Source organism: Eptesicus fuscus, chromosome 4 (assembly GCF_027574615.1).
Source record: "Eptesicus fuscus isolate TK198812 chromosome 4, DD_ASM_mEF_20220401, whole genome shotgun sequence".
Classification (NCBI taxonomy): Eukaryota; Metazoa; Chordata; class Mammalia; order Chiroptera; family Vespertilionidae; genus Eptesicus; species Eptesicus fuscus.
This window is the reverse complement of record NC_072476.1, coordinates 67,651,175-67,672,302: the sequence shown is the minus strand read 5'-3', so window position 1 is coordinate 67,672,302 and position 21,128 is coordinate 67,651,175. Positions and strand designations below refer to the sequence as shown.

At 35.6% G+C, this 21,128-nt stretch overlaps 1 protein-coding gene across 1 annotated transcript in view; it reads left to right on the top strand.

Moving 5' to 3' along the window:
* Positions 1 to 16,936, top strand: part of XRCC4 (X-ray repair cross complementing 4) — a 197,022-nt gene extending 180,086 nt beyond the window's left edge. The window contains exon 8 of the mRNA XM_008162002.3: positions 16,295 to 16,936. Within this exon, the coding sequence (XP_008160224.2) occupies positions 16,295 to 16,406 (112 nt within the window). The 3' untranslated portion in view covers positions 16,407 to 16,936. The remainder of the gene's footprint in view (positions 1 to 16,294) is intronic.
* Positions 16,937 to 21,128: the final 4,192 nt, after the last annotated feature.

The window sequence follows — 21,128 nt, the reverse complement described above, 5'->3', positions numbered from 1 at the left end:
CAAATGGGATCATAGTGTATGCCCAGTACCTGACCTGCCCATTTAGATCTTTTCATACCAGCACATTTAGATCTAACCTATCCTTGGTAATAGCCCCAAAGTATATCTCATCGTCCAGATTTCCCATGATACCTGAATCAATCTACTGCTGCAGGATTTTATGTTGGTTGCTGTCTGCGCCCATTTACCTCTCTGAGCTTTATTCTTCTCCCACTTGCTCATTCTGCTCCAGCCACACTAGCTTTCTACATATTCTTTCAACACATCAGTTAGTCCTGCTTTTGCACAATCATTCCTCTGCCTACAGTGTTCTTCCTTTAGATATTGACTTGCTCCTCCTTCACATCTCATCTCACATTTCATCTTCTCGGTAAAACCATCTTTGATCATACTATTTAATACTGTAATCCCATCCCACTCCCAATCTAGTTCTTTTATGAATCTTTCTCTATTGAGCATTACATTCTCTAAAATATTATATATAATTTATTTGTCTCTTTTTTTCACTAACACATCAGGTTCATAAGGATAGTATGTTTTTGTTACTAATACCTTTATGAGGAAAGAATTACTAGATATCTCATGTACAGACAAGAATATAAGGTTAAATAAAATCTTATTCTTCATCAATATTATTTAATTATTTAATCACATCCTCACTTCAGATATCTCCTTTTTATACTCAAATATCCCCTAAACTTTTCCTTTAGTAAATGTCACTTTATTATGTCACTTTATTATACAGAGTGGAGCAAATGTAAGTTTTCAGTTGCTCATATGGAAAATAATACAATAATTAATAAATAATAAAACAAGAATAAACTCTGTATGTTGTATACTCCCAACTGCAAACCTACTTTTCCCCCACCCTGTACATTTCTTTTAAAAGCATAATCATAGATGTTAATTGGGGGGGAGGGGAAAGGAGGCATATGTAATACTTTAAACAATAAAGAATTTAAATTTTAGCCGAAACCGGTTTGGCTCAGTGGATAGAGCGTCGGTCTGCGGACTGAAGGGTCCCAGGTTCGAATCCAGACTGAAGGGCATGTACATTGGTTGCGGGCACGGCCCCAGTTGGGGATGTGCAGGAGGCAGCTGGTCGATGTTTCTCTCTCATCGATGTTTCTGACTCTATCCCTCTCCCTTCCTCTCTGTAAAAAATCAATAAAATATATTTTTTTAAAAAGAATTTAAATTTCAAAACCATTAAAATTAAAAATAAATAAATAAAAGCATAATCATAATATCTGGTAAACACCAGTTTTTTAAAAATCTGTATTAGTCAAACAAATAAATCATATACATATACATATATATATATATATATATATCTTGCTCCAATAAAAGGATAAAAGTAATATAACCCTATACATTGATAATTATCTTTTAACTGCATTTTTAGGTAAAATGTGGGCCTAGTGAAAGAAAATAATTTGAAAAGAAAAGTTCTAATTGTTAGTGAAATTGTTATGTGTAAAATAGTCTGCATTTTCTGCACCCAAAATGGAAAGAAATAGTAATTTAAATGCTATAGGTGATAACAACTTTCAGTAGATAGTGTTGTTTCAGTATTCAGTAAATAATAATTTTACTGAACATAAGCAATATGACTGCAATAAACATTTGTTTCACTTCATTTTTTTAGTTACAAAATTTGCCACAAATTTCATCAGCTACTGTGGAATGACATAGCAGAATACATCAAGAAAACCTCTAACTCTTTTGATAATAAGTGTTATCAGCGCTTTTAGATTCCCCTCCTTCATGGAAACATTTAATGTTATTAATACAGAAAAACTTAGATTGAATTTTTTGTTGTCTCATATAGTTTGTGAAGCCACAACATAAAAATAACTTTTTATTTTTCAAATTGCTGTTAATTTCAAGTAATTTGAAAAATAATTAGGAGACCAAACATACAAACAGCTTGATATCTTATAAAGTATGCAAGTGAATTAGATATGTCCACTTTAGAAGCACAGGTATGGAAGGCTTATTTCATAGCTTTAACTAGAATTGTGGAATACAGATAGGAATGTAACAAATTGCAGAGGTGTAGCATTTTCTGAAGACAAAATTTATCAGGAAATTTATCATTCAATATCAGGATGCAAAGAAGTTATAATGTGTTGTGGTACTGTCCCTCATTACCCATCACACTAAAAGGGCACAAAATCCAGGAAATCAGTTAGACATGCACTAGAGGCATTCGCATTCAGTATCTAAGAGAGCCAATTGATTTTTATGAGTTAGTGAATATTTCATTATCTAGTATCTATGAAGTTTAAATTAAACAATCCTCTTACAAATAACCACAAATATGTGATTTATATTTTTATAGTAGTTGAAAAAATAATGAACTTGTACTGGTTAGCTATTTTTCATTTTAATCTATGCTCTACATTTTCACACTTAAAAGTTGCTTAATTATTTGTAATTTGTGCTGGTTTGAGAATTTTTTTTATATTTGATGTATGCATAATTCTTTAATACTGTTAGTTGTTGAATGGGAACTTAATTATAAAACAAATTCAGTTATTTACTATATATGGCCACTAAACAACCCTACTATTATTCTGTTAAAGCCTCTCATCAGTTTTTCTCAATACTGAATTCCACTGAACAGTGTAAACTCATAATTTTGCATGACTGTTATGCAGTTAAAATCTCAGTGAAATTATGTATGTATTTGTTTGCCCCACAATTACATAGCATCTACTCTGTACCAGGTAACATGCTAAGGACTGAGATGACAACATGAATAAGATACCTCCCCCTCACTGAGTGTGATAGGCTGAATAATTGTCCCCTAGGATGTTCATGTGAATATTGCCGTATGTGGCAAAAACTTTGTAGATTTGATCAGGTTAAGGTTCTTGAGATTATTTTAGGATTATACTGGAGTATTGAGATGGACCCAAATGCAATTACATGTATCCTTATAAATGAAGGTACAGGGAGATTTGACAGAGACAGGAGAGAAGGCAGTGGGGCAACAGAGGCAGATTAGAATGGTGTGGCTCCAAGCCAGAGCATACTGCAATCTCCAGAAGCTGGGGGAAGCAAGGGAAAAATTCACCCCCTGCCAATATGGACGGAGCCCAGTCCTTCCAACCCCTTGATTTTGGCCCAGTGACACTGATTTGGTCTTCTGGACCAGATCTGTGAGACAGTAAATGTGTGTTGTTTCCAGTCACCACGTTTGTAGTAATCTGTTACGGCAGTCATAGGCACTGAGTACTCTGAGGTACTAGACATTTAGTGAAAGAAACAAACACAAAGCTAATAATTATGGTTCAGTGAAAGCCCTATCGAAAGGGTGTGGGAAAGGAAGTGAGGGTACAGGGGTGGAGCATTAATTCTGGCAGATCATATTCTATAATGCTACTTAGAGGATCTGAATTTAGGCTTAAAGTAAAAATAACAGTTTTCCAGCCTGGGCGGCATGGCTCAGTGGTTGAGTGTTGACCTATGAACCAGGAGATCACGGTTCGATTCTGGGGTTGTGGGCTCAATCCCCAGATGGGGGCATGCAGGCAGCATCCAATCAGTTGCTACATCATTGATGTTTCTATCTCTCTCTCCCACTCCCTTCCTTTCTGAAATCAATGAAAATATATATTTTTTAAAAAATAACATTTTTCCAAGCAAGGAAGATAATGCAAAACTGCAAAAATAGAAAAAGGTGGTGAGTTTTATAATACAAAACTGTATTTCGAAATGCATATTTTATTTTAGGAAATAATAACCCCTAAAACAATTTTGTTTGATTTTTAAAAATTTGATTAGTCCTATTTATCAAATATGAGTATAAATTTTTTTTAAAAAAGGAGTGCAAGACTATGAAGCATTCTTGGAAAGAGTGATATATACACTATGAATAGATAAAGGAATATCCCATTGTAACAAAAGTATAAAGAATAATTATTATCTCTTGTCATTGCCAGAAGCTGAGGATTTTGGAGAAGTTATTATAAGGAAATTTTGATTAAAGCATCTCAACAGTACCCTAGCTTAATGAGCTAGGGATAGATTATTTATTCTATTTATACAAATAATTATCAGCCTCTTAGATTGTAGTAGAAATAGACAACACTTTCAATAGAAATATTTTTCTTTTCCATTTTATTTGGATTATAAGAATTTTGCCTAGAAATTTTTGGCCAAGAAAAAATAGAAAGAGGTAATTTCTTTGTGTTCTTTTGTCAAAATTAAACACTAGAAGTATTGAGGATGACTGAACAAAACATATGATACTGTGTTGGGTAATCCCTAGAAATTTTGTAGACTGGACAGAATTTGAATGAGTTTTAAAATCTATTTTCAAAGTTGATTTAAGTACCTGAAAGAGAGAATAGTAAAGAAAATATGTTATAAATGAGATGGAGATTTACTATGACGTGAATCAGGTATCAGTGATTTGGCTGTGAGAACAAAGAGGAGGAAAGAAATAAATCATAAAGGACAGTTGGTTTATCCAGGACCTACAAGAAAAGTAAAAGTAAAAGGCAGCTGTTGATTTTGTTTCATTTTCCATAGCCAAGAAATTGGATTAGCTAATTACTAGATACTGAGAATTTTATTCCCATACCCTTCACAGCATTATCAAACATTTCAATTTTATAGGTAAAAAAGCCAAATAATGGCATTTCACAAAGCACTAAGGGATAAAATTTGTAAATGATGTTTTAGCCATATTCACTTGGTTTCCTGTGGAAGCCCAACATTTACTCCCCTCCTCAGCATCTCCGGCTCACCTGAGAGCCATGTAGCTCTCAAGCCCTCCCCGAGTCTCTCCTGCTTCTGGCCAAACACTTGGTAAATGGAGCCATGCCTATACTTCCAGTTAAAAATAGGTTTGTAAACTCAGCCAGTCAGGGAGGTCTCACCTCGTGTATTATTTTGGCAGAGGATTTTATGAGATAATTGCCTCCAAAACCAGTCTAGAAATCATTGCTCTATATGCAAATAGCATGGAACTGAAAGAGGTGTTAGAAGTCATTTACACAGATGGCAATATTCTGTTTGTTTCTTTCATCAATTCTGTTGATAAAACTCTAAAATATTTTATTCATATCCACCAAATAATGCTTAAATAATGGATGGCACATAGTTTAGGAAATCATCTCATTATTCCTATGAGCATAGTTTCTTTCTCTACCCCCCCCCCCCCATATATATCATTTGGATAATAACCTCTAGGAACAATACACATGCTAGAAAGATTCATTTTAAATATTTTACAATTTCTACTTTTCATTTTACTGCAAAACAAAATATTTCTGCGACTATTCTAAAAATATATTTCTTGCTCAGTTTTATAATCAGATATGCAAGAATTTTATGTTCATTAGTAATACCATTCATTTATATAGAAATATACCTTTCCATTAATTTTCAAGGATTTTTCATATGTTGTATTCATTGGCTACCCTGTTAACAAAAATATTGTCTTATTCCATCTTTATCTCTCTGGCTTCTATCCATGCCAGCCTAATCCTGGACATTTCAGTCATTCCCAAATTATTTGGTCTGCTAGTCTCTAGACAAGAAATTACTTTTGTTTGTCTCCATTTGACAATAATAGGGAAACTAGGCTGAAAAGTAACTACCATTTAATCAGCCAGTATACCAATGTGAATTTTATAAAAATCACAGTTTTGGGATACTATGCTAATTTACTAGTATATAGATTTACAACAGATCTTATCCTTGTCCCAACCTAACAGATGTAAGAGAAACAGTAGAATATCTGCATCAATGCTTCTTTCTTTTTTTAAGTATAAGCAGTAAGATTGTCTTTTGCTATTCCTGTAGCTTTTTTTGTGCCATTGGAAGAAGGAAAATACAGTTTTTATTATTCTAGGAAGAAAACAATATGCTGTGGTAATTAGCTATAAGACTTTGCTAAGATTGTGACTATTTGACACTAGGTAATCAGGTAGTCACCTTAGGAGAGTAAAGATTTTGATTGACTCAAGATAATATACCTACTGCTACCATCTGAAATTCAAAAAGAAGCCCACTCTGTAAAGGCAGGCTAAAAACCATTTGAAAATAGACAAGGGAATTCAGAGGTTGATCTGAGCCTTTGGTAATCTGTAGAATAGGATCTCCCCTCCACACACGCACACACACACACACACACACACACACTTTTTTTGCTACTTTCACAGATCAAATGAACACTCACATGATTTTTATTTTATTTTATTTTTTGTAGAAGAAGTTGCCTCCTGTCACAGTGTGGAACAGATCAGTCTTTTTTGACATGGTAGACATTTCCTATTCTACTCCCTATTACAACCTAATTCCAAAGTCAACATTCCCCTTCTGCCTCATAAGAAAAGCTATCACATAGTTGCGTTTACTGTACTTTTAGAAACTGTAACTTTACCTGCTTTCAGTCAGATCCTCTTAATATTAATAGTCCATTTTCCTCCAGATTTCATTTTACTTAGTTACTCTTCATAATAGAACTGTCTCTAATTTTTAAAGCATAATTGAAAGAAAGTAAGTAAACCTTCTAACCAAGCTCAAGCCATTTCATGTTTAATATTCTGTAAGGGAAATCCATTTTGGATCTACATATGTTCTACTGACATCACATTTTCCACTCTTCCATTTGGAACTACAATATGGTTTATTTCTTGAAGTTTTGCTTCAACAAGTGTAATTTTGTCATTGCATAACATGAGTTTTTAGTACTGTACAGTTACATTTCTTTTGGTCTTTCAGCAAGTACTTCTATCCAGAAAGCAGCTTGTGATCTATTTCTTTCTTTTTTTTAACTTTTATTTTTATATATATTTTAAAATATATTTTCATTGATTTCAGAGAGGAAGGAAGAGGGAGAGAGAGATAAAACAACAATGATGACAGAGAATCATTGATCAGCTGCCTCCTGCACGGCCCCCACTGGGGATCGAGCCTGCAACCTGGGCATGAGCCCTTGACTGGAATCAAACCCAGGACCCTTCAGTCCACAGTCCGATGCTATCCACTGAGTCAAACTGGCTAGGGCTATGACCTATTTCTATTTATTTATTTATTTATTTATTTATTTATTTATTTATTTATTTATTTTTGAGGGTAGAGAAAGCGAACCCACTTCTTTTTTTTTAAATATATTTTATTGATTTTTTACAGAGAGGAAGGGAGAGGAAGAGGGATAGTTAGAAACATTGATGAGAGAGAAACACTGATTCAGCTGCCTCCTGCACACTCCCCACTGGGGATGTGCCCACAACCAAGGTACATGCCCTTGACCGGAATTGAACCCGGGACCCCTCAGTCCACAGGCCAATGCTCTATCCACTGAGCCAAACCAGTTTCGGCTGTGACCTATTTCTTAAAGAATGTAGAAAGAAATAGAAAATCTAAAGAAGCATATTAAGCATTCCATGAAAGTTTGAAACTCGCAAGCCCCTTTCTTAATTGCTTTCCTTCATTCTTAGGTGATTGGTAAGGAACTCTTATTCCTGTTCCATGGATATTTATTTCACAATTAAGAATGCACTGTATATTTTTAAATTAGTAGTTTTTAAAAATACTTAATGACATAACAATAAAAATACAAAATATAGCTTAAAAATGCTATTCAGGGGAAAAGTTATACCTTTTTTATTTGTCTTGCTTATAGATATATAAATAATATAAAGTAAAATTCATGATTCTTAGGTGTATAGTTTGATGAATTTTGGCAAACATTACAATCAAGCAAGGAAATATTTTCACCATCTCAAAAAGATTTTTCACGCCTGTTTTTAGTCAGTCCATTCTTCCACACTCAGCTCTAGCAACCACTGATCTGTTTCAATAGTTTTGTTTTTTCCCCAGAATGTCACATAAAATCATACAATATGTAGCCATTCTGAGTCACTTCTTTCATGTAGCAGCATGCTCTTGAGATTCTTCCATGTAGACATGTGTCAGCATTTCATTGCTTCTAATGAGTAGTACTGTGTGTGTGGATGTATCATGTTTGTTTATCCATTCACCTTATAAATTCTTTCACTATTAATAATTATTATTATAAAAATTTAGCTATTATTTTAAAGTACTTACTATGTGTCAGGTACTATGGTAGACTTTTAACATAACTTAAATGATTTAATGCTGCAAATAATAACATAGTATTTTTTAAACAATAGATCCAGACTAGATTAAAATCCTTTCTCCTCCTCTTATTAGTTTTATAGCCTTGACCACCTCTAGGTTTACACAACTATGCAAAGGAGATGATAATGATAATACCTCATAGGGCTGTTGTGAAGATTAAATGGGTTTATATCTATAAGCACTTTTAACAGTATCTGGCTCTTAGTGTCTAGTAAATGTCAGTTATATTTTGATGCATACTTTTAAACAGCCAAATAAAGTAGGAGTTAGTATCCCCAATTTAAAGAGGAAATGGGCTCAGAAAAGTTCGGACTTCCTCAAAATCACGTGATCACCAAAGTGACAGATCCATAATTTTAACCCAGTCTTATTTGTCTTCAAACTTGGTACACACTGCATGAAAAAGACTACTTATTATTAAATTAAAACCACTGAATCTCTCTCTGACAATGTGGCAAACTAGATAATCTGAGGTATCCTTTCACTGAAATACAACTAAGTCCTGCACAAATTACAAATTTTTTTTTCTAGTGCACACAAACCTGAATTTGAAGTTACTGGAATTCTTTCAGGCCAACCAACAAGCTGAAGCCAAAGCAGGCACCTTGCTATGAGAGTAAATGACCTGAAGGGTAGGGCCGCCCTGAGAGAGAAATGCTGCTCAAGCATAGCCATTGGCAGACTGACTGCCTTAGGCCTCGAGGAGTGAGTAGCGCCCCTGACTCAGTGGGGAAAAACACGCAAATCCTTTTTGGAAGAAAGGCCTCAGGTTTTTCAAGAACACGTTATTTTAATATCATTGAACTTTTCTGGCAAAGTAAATAAGAAAATATTCCCAACTAATTCTTTAAGGCTAAGGTAAGTTTGATTCCAGAACCAAAAAAAGCAAGAGTTTGACAACAAAAAAATACAGACCAATTTTATTCCTGAGCATAGGTACAAAAATCCTGGACAGTATTAGAAAACTATATCTAGCAATGTTTTTTTAAGTATAAATTTATATATATATATAATGAAAAAGCATTCAAATACAGTTCAGTATGATGTCCCAAGGATCTAGGTTATTTGAAAATGAACTTTCTCTACCTCAGCCTCACAGTACAGCATGGACATTTGGGTACAATACTCTAGATAACTTTGAAGATGTGTGCTATCTTGCTGTACTTTTCTAACCAAAGTATTCCGTAGAAGTAGACTTGGACAAGCTGGTTTTCTTTGTTTTAAAGAGTCTCTTTGAAGCAGAAAATTAAACTCTTCTTAAAAGGTTTTGCTGTTAACTAAAGAGTTCCATTTCTATTTGTCAGACAATGCTCTGACACATGAAAAAAACAAGCAAATCGATTCTGTAAATAGGTAGACAGCTTATGAAACACAGACCAATGACCCTTGGAGCTCAGAGGATCAGTGTTGTAAAACATGGATACTTCCTGACAGCCTGCACATGGGCTCTGTTGTTCTGCAGGAAATCCGTATATATTGACTCAACATTTAAACTATATGCAGAGATAACATTCATAACAATTTAGGAGTGAGCTCACATTCTAAGGTATTGTAAATGAATATTTATCCTAACAGTCATTATATAGGTATATAGGAGTTGTGTGGCCACTAAACATTTTCTTTTCTGTTGAAATAAAATCCTAAAAGGAGAGAATAAAACTAAACTTTATTGGCACAATTGTTACTAATAAAAGGCAGCCATAGACATCTCTCTGAAAGACATTTGACTGAACATGTATAATTATCACTTATCCCACCACAAGGATAATACAGCAAAGCCGCAGCAGCAGCAGAGTTTATATTTGAACATCTCAGAGTACCCGTTTTTGTATTTTCCACTACTTCAGGATGGACAGTACCATATGGCTTCCACATAAGTGGACCTGTTACTAATAAACGAGGACTGATGTGTAATTACGTTTTCAGTGATTCATCTGTGAAACACCCTGGGTTATTTTACATGGAAGCATCTGGTTCACATGTGTACAGTGGTTATTCTGTGGTGATTGACAACTGTATTCCTCTAATAAAGTCCCAATTGCACAGATGTGAGCTCTTGCCTTCTTATACAGACAAAATCTGCATTTGAAAAATCCTTACCTCGATCCCATATATGAACATCTCAATTCCTACACATGCGCACACACACAACACTTTCACTATAATATAAGCATTTCATGCAGTGTATTTCAATTGTTGAACAGATGTATGTCGGCGTCTTTATCTCTTTTTATGTTTGTTTATACCATGACATCTGTTTTAGATTGTAAGCTCAAAGAGGGCAGTGACCATGTCAATTTAATATTATGCAGACAGTGTCCAGTGGAGCATAATTCACTTTCAAATGCTTGCTAAGTATTGTCAGTCAAGGTGGTGATGTTAATGACTTCAAGGAAAAATAGAGCTTATAATCTAACTTTAAGCACATTTTTCACTTTAAGAAACATTTGCTGTAAATGGCCCTGCTTTCAATTTCACACGTTATAATTACCCAGGGAACACATCAAGCTGTGTTGTTTTGAACAGAATTAGTTTTCTTTAAGTTAGAATAATTCTCTAATGATGTGTGGTGTGAGATCTCCAAGAGGCAGAGTTCAGGCCCTGGCCAGATATCTCCATTTGTTAGAGTGTCTTCCCATACACCACGGTTGTGGATTTGATCCCCTGTCAGGGCACATACAAGAATTAACCAATGAATGCATAATTAAATGAAACAACAAATCAATCTCTCTCTCTCTCTCTCTCTTCCCTCCCCCCCCCCAAATCAAGTTTTAAATAAAGAGGCAGAATTCAAGGCAAATTTCATGAGGGATGTAGCATTTTAGCTGAGCCTTCAAATGTAGGTAGGTTTGGGGCAGGTAATAATGAAGGGAAAGACATTTGAGGCAAAGGAGAAATGGGAAAGTAGCCATGCCTTGGCCATTTATAAATTGTGAGACCTCAGGTGAGTGAGTCATTCAGATATCTAAAGTTTTGGTTTCTCATCTGGAAAATAGAGACCGTAACAGGACATAGGATTATTGTGACAATTACATGAATAAGGAGCTTAACACAGTACTTGGAGTAAGGAGAACATTCAATAATGTTTCTATTGCTCTGAGTGATAGATTAGCAACTTTGAATAGACTTTCAACAGAATTTTGATTGAATTAAAAAAAAACCATATACTAAAATATCAACAGGTGAATGGACAGGATAATTTTTATTTTACTTTTTCTGTTGTTATAAAGTTTTTGAATTTTTTGTAATATGCATATACTACTTCATATACCAAAAAGCAAATGATTTTGTTATTCCTTGCATTCACTAGGATTGATATAGGATTTAGAATTTCTGTATTTGAAACCTAGTCTTCTTCTTAAGAAGCAAGTATGGAAATTCATTATTTCTTTTAACCAAATGTTTATCTTAAGTAGTAACTATTTCATCCTAAGGAACATTTCAACACCCAAAGTAAGTTAAGAAGAGGAGATAATAACAGAACATGTAGTTTCATAACTTTGGATGAAACCTAAAAGTTTAACTGTTCTCTTCTATTCTGAAAACACTAGAATTTTGGACCTAGAAGGGCCATTCCAATGTGGAAATAGCCTTTTAACCACACCCCACCTAAATGTTGGATGCAGTATTTTGGATTGGATTTATCTGGGCATCTAATAGGGTCTATCATTATTTTAATAAAATTCCCATGAATATAAATAAATATTCCCTTAATATTATCTTCTGATACAGCAATAAATTTCATTTTCTTTATGAAAAAAGTTGCTTAAGGAACAAAAACAATTATTATTAAGGGTAAGAATTACTTTTATTTATTTACTTTTAAGAATTTCTTTTTCTATAAGTCCTTTTCATTTATTGTTTTAATTTATCTTTTATTGTCTAAAGTATTACAGATTGACCCCCTCCAACCCAGACCTGCTCCCCTCCCTTCGCCACACCACTGTCTTGTGTCCTTGGGTTATGCATATATGCGTAGAAATCGGTTGGTTAATCACTTCCCACCCCATCCCACCCCCTCTCAATCTTTCCTCTGAGATTCATCAGTCACTTTTTAATTGTTAATAGCTAAGTGTCTCTTCAAGATTATGGGAACTTACCCTGAAAACATCAAGTAGGATTTGGGGTAGACTGATATTCAGCAAATCAAAAGGGGAGGCGATAGGAAGTCTACAACACAGATGATACTGATGACAAGTTTGCTGCTTTGTGAGCAGAGGTGAACACTAAGAATAAAGTCCACTAGCAAGGACTAAATTATTGGAAAAATCTGTAAATTGAAGTAGAAACAGTTCTCTTACTATAAAGCAAAAGATAGTAAAACTTTAAAAAGAAAAAAGGAGGGGAGGGAGAAGAAGCCTAATAAAGCAGAGTATTCATTTGTTAGGAAAATACATTATTATTTATTTATTTTCAGGCAAAAAAAAACAAAAATTACCAGTGGAAAAAATTCACCAAATATTTCCCTGAAGAGAAAAAAGTAGGTGTTTTTTAAGTGCTAGAAAAGTTAACTTGTGGTTATGCTAATTAAGGATCAAAACTAGATTCTGAATAGGACAGAATGAGTCCATACACCCATACATACAATTGGTGTGTTGTTGTTTTGAAGTTACATTTATTGGTCCATAATAAGTCTGAGCACTTGGTTAGGTTCAGTTTGTGTCTGGTGTACCAAAGTCACTCAAAGTGACCAGGATTTACAGGTCAGGACAGACTACAATAATCTACAGGTCCTGTGCAAAATGAAAACTTGTAACATTTTTGTTCAAAATCCTTAAGCCTTTCAAAATAGGGATAGCAGAACATTAAACCAGGGATAAGACCCTTCTAAGCGTGTGGCTCTGTGTGACTGACGGCATGGGTCACGTGCCCATGAAGTGGCCTTGTCTGTGGTTCTTTAACAGCCTTTTTCTTTGGAACTACCATAGTGAAACCAACACTCTGTCACTCTGTTTTGGTATCTCTAAGACCAGGGCTGCTAGAAGTATATATCAGCATATCAGCAGTTCAGTGTTATTTTTGCCTTGGATTATTTGTTTGCTCACCTTTGTATTCCAAGCATCCAGCACAGTCTCTGACCATGGGAAGCTCTTGATGAATAGTGGGTGGCATAGGGGTGGGGGGGAGTGATGGATAACAGTGGTTGCCAGCTGTCTTCCCCACTGGTGATTCTGATTCAGTTCGCATCTAAATAAGAAGACCTGTGTTGGTTCCTTTGAGCTGCAGCTTATATTGCACAGACCTTGCACATGTCTCCTCCAGCCACTGTGAGGGTTTCTTTTAGTGAAGGCCTTCCATATCCCTGGTTTTGCTCAGTGTTTTTCTCTATTCAGTTATACTGAAAGGTATTTAAACTGATAGATTAGAATGACAATTGAGCCCTTACCAAGTTAAGGCTGGAGTGGTAGGCAGAATGATGCCTCCTTCCCAAAGATGTCCACATCCTAATTCTTGGAAACTGAGACTATAGTAGATCCCATGGCAAAGGGAAGTTAAGGACGCAGATGGATTAAGGTTGCTAATCAGCTCACCTTAAAAGTAGGTAAATATCCTGGATATTCAGGTGGATCCAATGTATCACAAAGGCCCTTAAGTGGAAGAGAGAGGCAGAGAAAGATATGCGAGGAAGGAAGCAAGGTCGAAGTGATGATATGAGGAGTCCACCTGCCATTGCTGGCTCTGCAGATGGAGGAAGAGGCCTCTGGAAGCTGGAAAAAGCCAGTGAGATCTGGGTCACACTGCCAACCTCCAGGTCTGTAAGATAATGGATTTGTGTTGTTGTAAGCCACTCTATTACGATAATTTGTTACACCAGCAGCAAGAAACTAAACAGCTGCTTCCACACTGGTGAAACTATCACTCCAGGTCGCCACTTCCTTAGCAATCTCAAACCTCCATCACTGGATATTATTTTCTGGCCATCTTTTCCCTTCTTTTCTTGATAGCCAGAAGTAGAGTTCTGCCTTCTTTCTTTGTGTGTTCTTATTTTCCTTAATTGTACCACTAGGTTGTGTTTTTAGTGTTGGTTTTTTTTCCAGGCTAGTAAATATTATATTCATGGGAAAACATGCTGGCAGAGCAGGATGATGAACTTTTCAGAATTTATAAAAAGTCTGAAAATAAATATTTATTATTTATAAAAAATGATTAAGCTTCTATTTTGGTTGTGAGAAGAACTCTAAATTTACTCTGTTGACTTACCAGGGATATAAAAACTGTAGAAAAATTATCTCTATTCATTGAATGCAGTTTATTGAACACCTGTTATGTACTAGGTACTAAGAACAAAAGGGTCTAAATCTATTTAAGCTCCTCTTAACTTCAGAAGAAGATGGGAATCATAAATGGAGCACCAGGAATCTATTTCCTTCAGACTTGTCACTTCAGAGGGGTCCTTTTGTCTTATGCTAATTTTTTTTAAATTAAAAGGATCTCTGTGTTCTGGTTGTGCAGTGTCTACAGACTGCAAACAAAATTATACAGGGTTTTTCCAGGTCTGACTTTTTAATTGAAATACTTCAATTCTCTGATTTACTAAGGAGAGAAATCAACTCGAGACATTTATGGCCAGAGAAAAATGTTTAATGTGTTTTGAGTTGACATTAAAAACTTATGCATGTATTAATTATACTTTTATTCTGTATTGTATCATTTTATTCTCCTGTGGACTATATTTTTAAATATTCAATTGCATGTCACAATAATTGTGTCCCTCTTTATGGTTATTTTAACATTGGCACTCCCAGAGGGTAGCAGTTGTCATACTCTTAGAATTCCAGTGAAGGTGATGTTGTCTGAACTTGGCTTGCTCAAGATAAGACAGAACACGCCCCAGGTCTAGTGGCAGCCAACCATGGTTAATTAATTGTATGCAGTCATGATTTATTTTTATTAACCTGTGCAGCTAAGTATGGGTGCAGGCTTTTTGAAATACTCATAATCTCAAAAGCATCATCAATGTTTGGGGATTTTAAATTGGTTATTCTTTTAAATTAAAGAAGCTATTAGCAGGAGCTCTTTTGTAGTTTACATAATATTAGCAGCTAATATTAATAGTTTCCAAATGTTTTGTGAGAAGTTATAAGCATGTTCATGTTCAACACTTCGTTTAAGCTTTAGACTACCTCTGAGGCAGATATTATTATATCAGTTTTCCAGGAGAGAGAACATAAATCCAGTTAGGTTAAATGACTTGCCTAAGGTCACATAGCTATTAAGAAATAGACCGGGGTTCAAATCTATGTGTCCTGACTTCAAGCCCTTCTCTTTCAGCCACACCAAGCGGGGTGGCTCCTCTGCCTTTGAAGTTAGAAATATTACTCAGTATTGCTGGGTTGACTTGACCTAGTCTTAATTGCCCCCAAAGGCACATTAATTGTGAATATTAACATATTTTATTTAGGTTCCATGGAGGACCACTGACAAGGTTTATACAAGTGTATAAGCTGTTCCTAAGCTGCCCTTCTGATTGAGCTGTTTACCCTGCAGCTTGTTAAGTTTTTTTTAAACTGGTTTTTAAGACCAGTTAACAGTCAGTGACTATGCCTTTCATCCTAGGACTCAAAAAGAATATTTACATAAATAGAGAGGTCAGTTGATTGAGGTAGTAACTGCAGTACTGAAACTGAATAAAATGTAGTTACTAAATGAAGATATGTAGATTATAAGTGTAGATATGAAGATATGTGGATCAACAACTGCTAAAATGTGAAATCATTGTTAGCTATATACACACACTTATAATCAAATGACCACTAAAGGGAATTCCTGGGATTGGAACTTTCTACTATTGAGATTAAAACACATGTTAATAGGTAGAATTTAAGGGAGGCAAAGGGAAATGAAAATTGGGATAGAATAATGAAAGAAATTGCTTGAGAAACCATCCTGATCTTGGCATAAACATACTGAGAGAACAGAGCTTATTGTGTGTTTTTACCTTAATCATGAGTATTGTTGTTGTAGGACCTTGAATTTTTGTGACCCAGAATAGCAACAGATTAATTCTAAAACAGTTAAAGTAATTAAATTCCCTTCATCTTTCCTTATGTTCTAAAACCAATTCTGAAACAGGAATTAACTTTTATTTTACTTATGTATCTCTTAATTTTATTTTATTCTATGTGGAATATTTTAAAAATAAAATTATCATGATTTTCTTTTTCTCTAGGCTTGATCCTCCACTACCAGAGACTTTGAAAAAGGAGCTCAGCTCAACTGACAACATGTCGTTAGAGACTCTGAAAAACAGTAGTTCCGGAGACCTCTTTGATGAGATTTAACTGTCCCAGAAAAGTGCTTTGATGTTCACTAGACTATGTTTTCTATTCATTTCTTTAAACCGAAAAAAGTGAAATTTCAACTCAGCAGCAGCTATTACTTCATCTTACGATTTAATTACATACACACTGAGCTGAAACCATTGTGCAAAATGGATTACATGTGTATATGAAGATATGATTTGATGACAGTGGTACATTATTCTAAACTATTCATTCAGCATGCCTATAATTATATAAAATCTCACTTTTTGTTGCAAAGGACACATTTATCTTATTCAGTTCACACGTATTACATGTGGGAGCTGTCTAATATCCTGTCTAGGAAGATTTTGGAAATACGACAAATAAAATGTCTACAGGTTTGTGTGTTTTTTTAACTACTGTATTCAGAACAATTATGTTTGAACGTTTTAATTTGTGGAATGATGTATAAAACCTATTTTTAGTTTGTACACAAACTACCTTAAAATCTGATGATACAATTTCTGATGCATTGAATATTTCATATTCTTAATAAAATATGTTATTTAGCTTAACTTTTTCCTTTACTATACTAACAGGTCTTCATAAAGTGGTTACTGATACAAATGTACCCCTCTTTTTATTTTTTTAAAAAGCATGGAAATTATTGATAAAACATTAGTTTTACATGTATGGAACCTTCTTTGGTGACAAGGATCTTGTATTCACATTTCATATTCACCTCAATGACATCTGTAACAACTTTTTAAAAAATTCAGTTTCTACTTCCTAATCTCTCATTTCATCTTCCTTCTCTCCAGTTGGATTTCCATTTCCTCCATGCTACTTAAAGTTAAGAGTGACCCCCATGTTGATAAATCTAAAAATTGGGCCATTCTCATATTACTAATCCTTTCAGCAACATTTGATAGTCAAACACTTCTCCTCAGTAAACATTCTCTTCATTTGACTTTTGCAATAATATATGCTATTTGTGTTCCTTCTTCTTCCTGGCCACTCATTTTTTTTTAGGCTTCTTGGCTGAGTTTTTTTTTTTTTTTTTTGCCTAAAAATCTTTAGCCTTCTTGTTTTATTACTTACATTATCTCCCTAGGTTATCGGTGGTTTTAAATATCATTTATATGCTGATATTTCCAAAATTAGAGTATTAAACTATAGTCACATATATTTATACAGGGTGAGGCAAAAGTAGGTTTAAGGTTGTTTGTGTGGAAAATAATACAATAATGGGATTGCGTTTCTGAAGGTTTTTTTCAGCTTAAAATTTATAATTCTTGGCCCTGGCATCCGATAGTATGGCTCAGGCTTCATTAGGGAAATTCATGAAAGAAAAGTCACATCTCCAGAAGAGATATATTATGTAATATTAAAAGGTCAAGAAACTACTTTAGAAAAGTTTTTCTTTTTTTAATGGTCTATCAGTCAAACTTATAAAACACTCCATCCTATCTGGCCAGTGTTGCTCAGTGATTGAACGTCAACCTATGGACGTTCAGGGCCTTTGCCCAGGTTGCGGGCTTAATCCCCAATTGGGGGCGTGCAGGAGGCAGCCATTCAATGATTCTCTCTCATCATTGATGTTTCTATCCATCTTTCCCTCTCCCTCTCTCTGAACTCAATAAAAAACATATTTTAAAATAAAGTAAAATACTTGACCCTGTTGGAGCTGAGCAGCTCTTTGTTGATTCAGTTTGATTCAACAAATGTTTATAAAGGATCAGGTAGGCACAAAACACAGAACTGGGCCATGCAAAGAATTGAAGGATGAATCCATCCATTCACTAAATATTTGTTAAGCATTTGTGGCAGCCCCTGTTCTGGGCACTAGATGTGGCAGTGACTAATATGAGCGTTCTGTTGCCATGGAGCTTATGTTCTAGTAAATGAAATTTGCTCTCAAAGAGTGGAGTATTAGGAGTGGGCTTAGGCCCAAAATCACTGGGTAATGAACTGTAATATCAAGAAGTGGTAAGATAAGTGCATAAAGGGAATAATAAGTGGAAAGTTATGGGTGAGGACCCAACAGAAGATAAAAGATCCAATTAAAAGGCTAAGAGAACTTGGAGTAGGTTGAAGAGAGTGTGTTGGCCAGGGGTGTTTAGGAGTGTGATATTAATTTATGTAATAAGGACATGACAATAATTGAGCTCCACCGTTCTGAATGGCACTTCCTTGGGAAGTTATGGACTCCCAGAAAACTTCAGGTCATAGGCCTGTCTTGGACAGCTGGGAATGGACAGTAAGCCTAGTCAAGGGCCCCTGGGTAGATACTGCCCAGAAGAACCAGCTCACCCTCGTCCTTTTGTGTCTCATTCTTTCACTCAGCACTATTTGCAGAATTCATTTTTAATAAAATGAAGCTAACATCTAAGATCATGTAAGGCCTCATGAATTTACCTATAAATCAGGAAATAAAAAAATAGTTACTTTTTGTAAGAGTGATAGAACCACAAAAGAACTATTCATGCATCCATTTGTAGCTACAGTCTGAATTTAAAATTTTCACTGCTGATCTGACAGCTTCTAATATTTCCAAGTAGTTTAGTGGAAACCTGAATGATTTTCTCTGCATTTTAATAACTGGAAAAGGATATCTTGAAATTTACATGACAACAAGCATTTTGTGGTTGCTTCATAACTGACCACCCACCATCTCCTATTCTGACTCCCAACTCTGACCAACTCAAATTAAAACACTCTCCAGCCATCATTCTACTCATTTTTCCCTTTCAAATACCCACATGTCCTCCCTTTTACCAACCTTTGTCCTCATTTTCCGATTTTTCTCCCCTCTATTTGAATAATGTTCAACATGAAATTTATTGTTTACGTTGATTTTTCTTCCCTTATCCTAAACTTTGATCTCATAGTGCCACAGAGAACCATACTTTCTGAGTGAGGGTCTCTGTCCCTAAAGGCTCTTGGTTCTCTAGGAAAGGAGAGATTAGAGCTCTGCGCCCATCTTGATAGTAGCTATTCCTATTAAGTGCAGGAGCAATTTTGGTGGCCACTGTTTCAGTAAACAGAATATAGACTGGTCCTGAACCACCTACTTTTGATTTAGAGACAGTCTCCAACTTAATTACTATCTGGAAAACAACACAGCCAGTCAAATAAATTATAGGTAGATTAGACAATATTTATGGAACTTGCTCATACAAGACACTCCTAGGAATTGGTCTTGCTCTGCATTTCTCCAGCAGCCGAGCCTGAGCCAAGGGTTTGCATACAGTCAATTTATTTGGGAGTGTGACGCAGGCAGTGGGAGTGCTGGACAGAAACCATAAAAGGAAAGGAGGAAAAGCCAGTGTAGGGAGGCCTTATCAAGGCAGCCAGCCCTACGGATGGTGCATGCTCCACCCCACCAGGATCTTCTGAAAGATATCTTGAACCATACACCCCAGAGCGAAAGAGAAGCATTTATCCGTTCTATTAGCAGGACTGATGGGTGATTCTGAGTGGGCACATGGGCACCCATTTCCTGCAGAATGCTGCTCATAGGCACCTTTGGAGGAATTACTGTCGCTGTCCTCATTTGCACTGTCCTTGTGCCTCTTTCTGGAGGCTGTAGGTGCAACTGTTGTGTTGGAAGCAGAATGTACATTTCTTCCCTAAAGCTTCAGCACTTGGTGCAGAGGTACCAGCTCTGGTTCCCAACCTTGGGAAGACAGGGAGGGAGTGCAGGTCACTACACTGGTGCCATTCAATAGATGTTAATAATGTAAAGCATTGTGAAAGAGGGGCTTAAGCCCTGAATGGATACATTTGTGGACTAACCTTTATTCCTTGGGATTTTGATCCTAGGACAGTAAGAGTGATAGATTATTGCCCCCACCCCAAATATAAAGTGGCAGAAATATCACTTTTTTAAAAATCAAATATTTTTTTTGTATTTCAACAGAAAACTTGAGACAATATTTCTTACAGTCTTTGTAGTAGACACATATTTGCCACAATTTCTGCACAGATTTCAGTGGGCAAGTGCACGAGGAGGCATTTTTCCCACTTCACTGATGATCTTTGCAGTAACTGAACTTTATAAGAATATTTAAAAATCTTCATGAGTCGGTTCCAGTACACTAGATAATAATTGGTTTCTCTATCACTTCTCTTCATCTCCTTATGAGAGAGGCATGTGCCACCAGGCCTTCTGTGGACCTGGCTAAATCATAACATAGAGTCACTGACAATGTCTCAAATATTACTAGTAAAGCCAACTACCAGTGTCCCTGGGGCCCTGACGGGAGAGCCAGTATTCCTCCTCAGGATCACCCACCAGCCCTGCTAATGGAGTAACACAGCAGCCTCTCGCTATAAAGAAATGTAAGCTTTATATTTTATTCCATTTAATTAAAGAACAGCTGAAAATCCTGTCTTGCATTTTCAACACATGGTTCCAATTAGTGCAGCAGAACAGGACCCCAAACTTGATAAAAGCACTGGCGTGTACCTTTGGTGGCTGTACAATGTACTCTTTCATTTTACAAGGTGGCTGAAGTGCAGTTTTAAATATCTTTTTTAAATGTTAACAAAAACCCAGAGGTGAAAGCTTAGGAAAAGGTGAAGAGAGGCTAACACAGTATTTTTTCAAATTGCTGGCCACAGTCCTTTAGAACCCTTTATGCAGAAAGAGCCTTATTTGGTAAAATCTGCACTGGATATTTACAAATTTGTGTGCAAGAAGCATTATGGTTCATGAGACTTGCGCTCAGCGGCCATTAGATGGGAGATCCATCACCT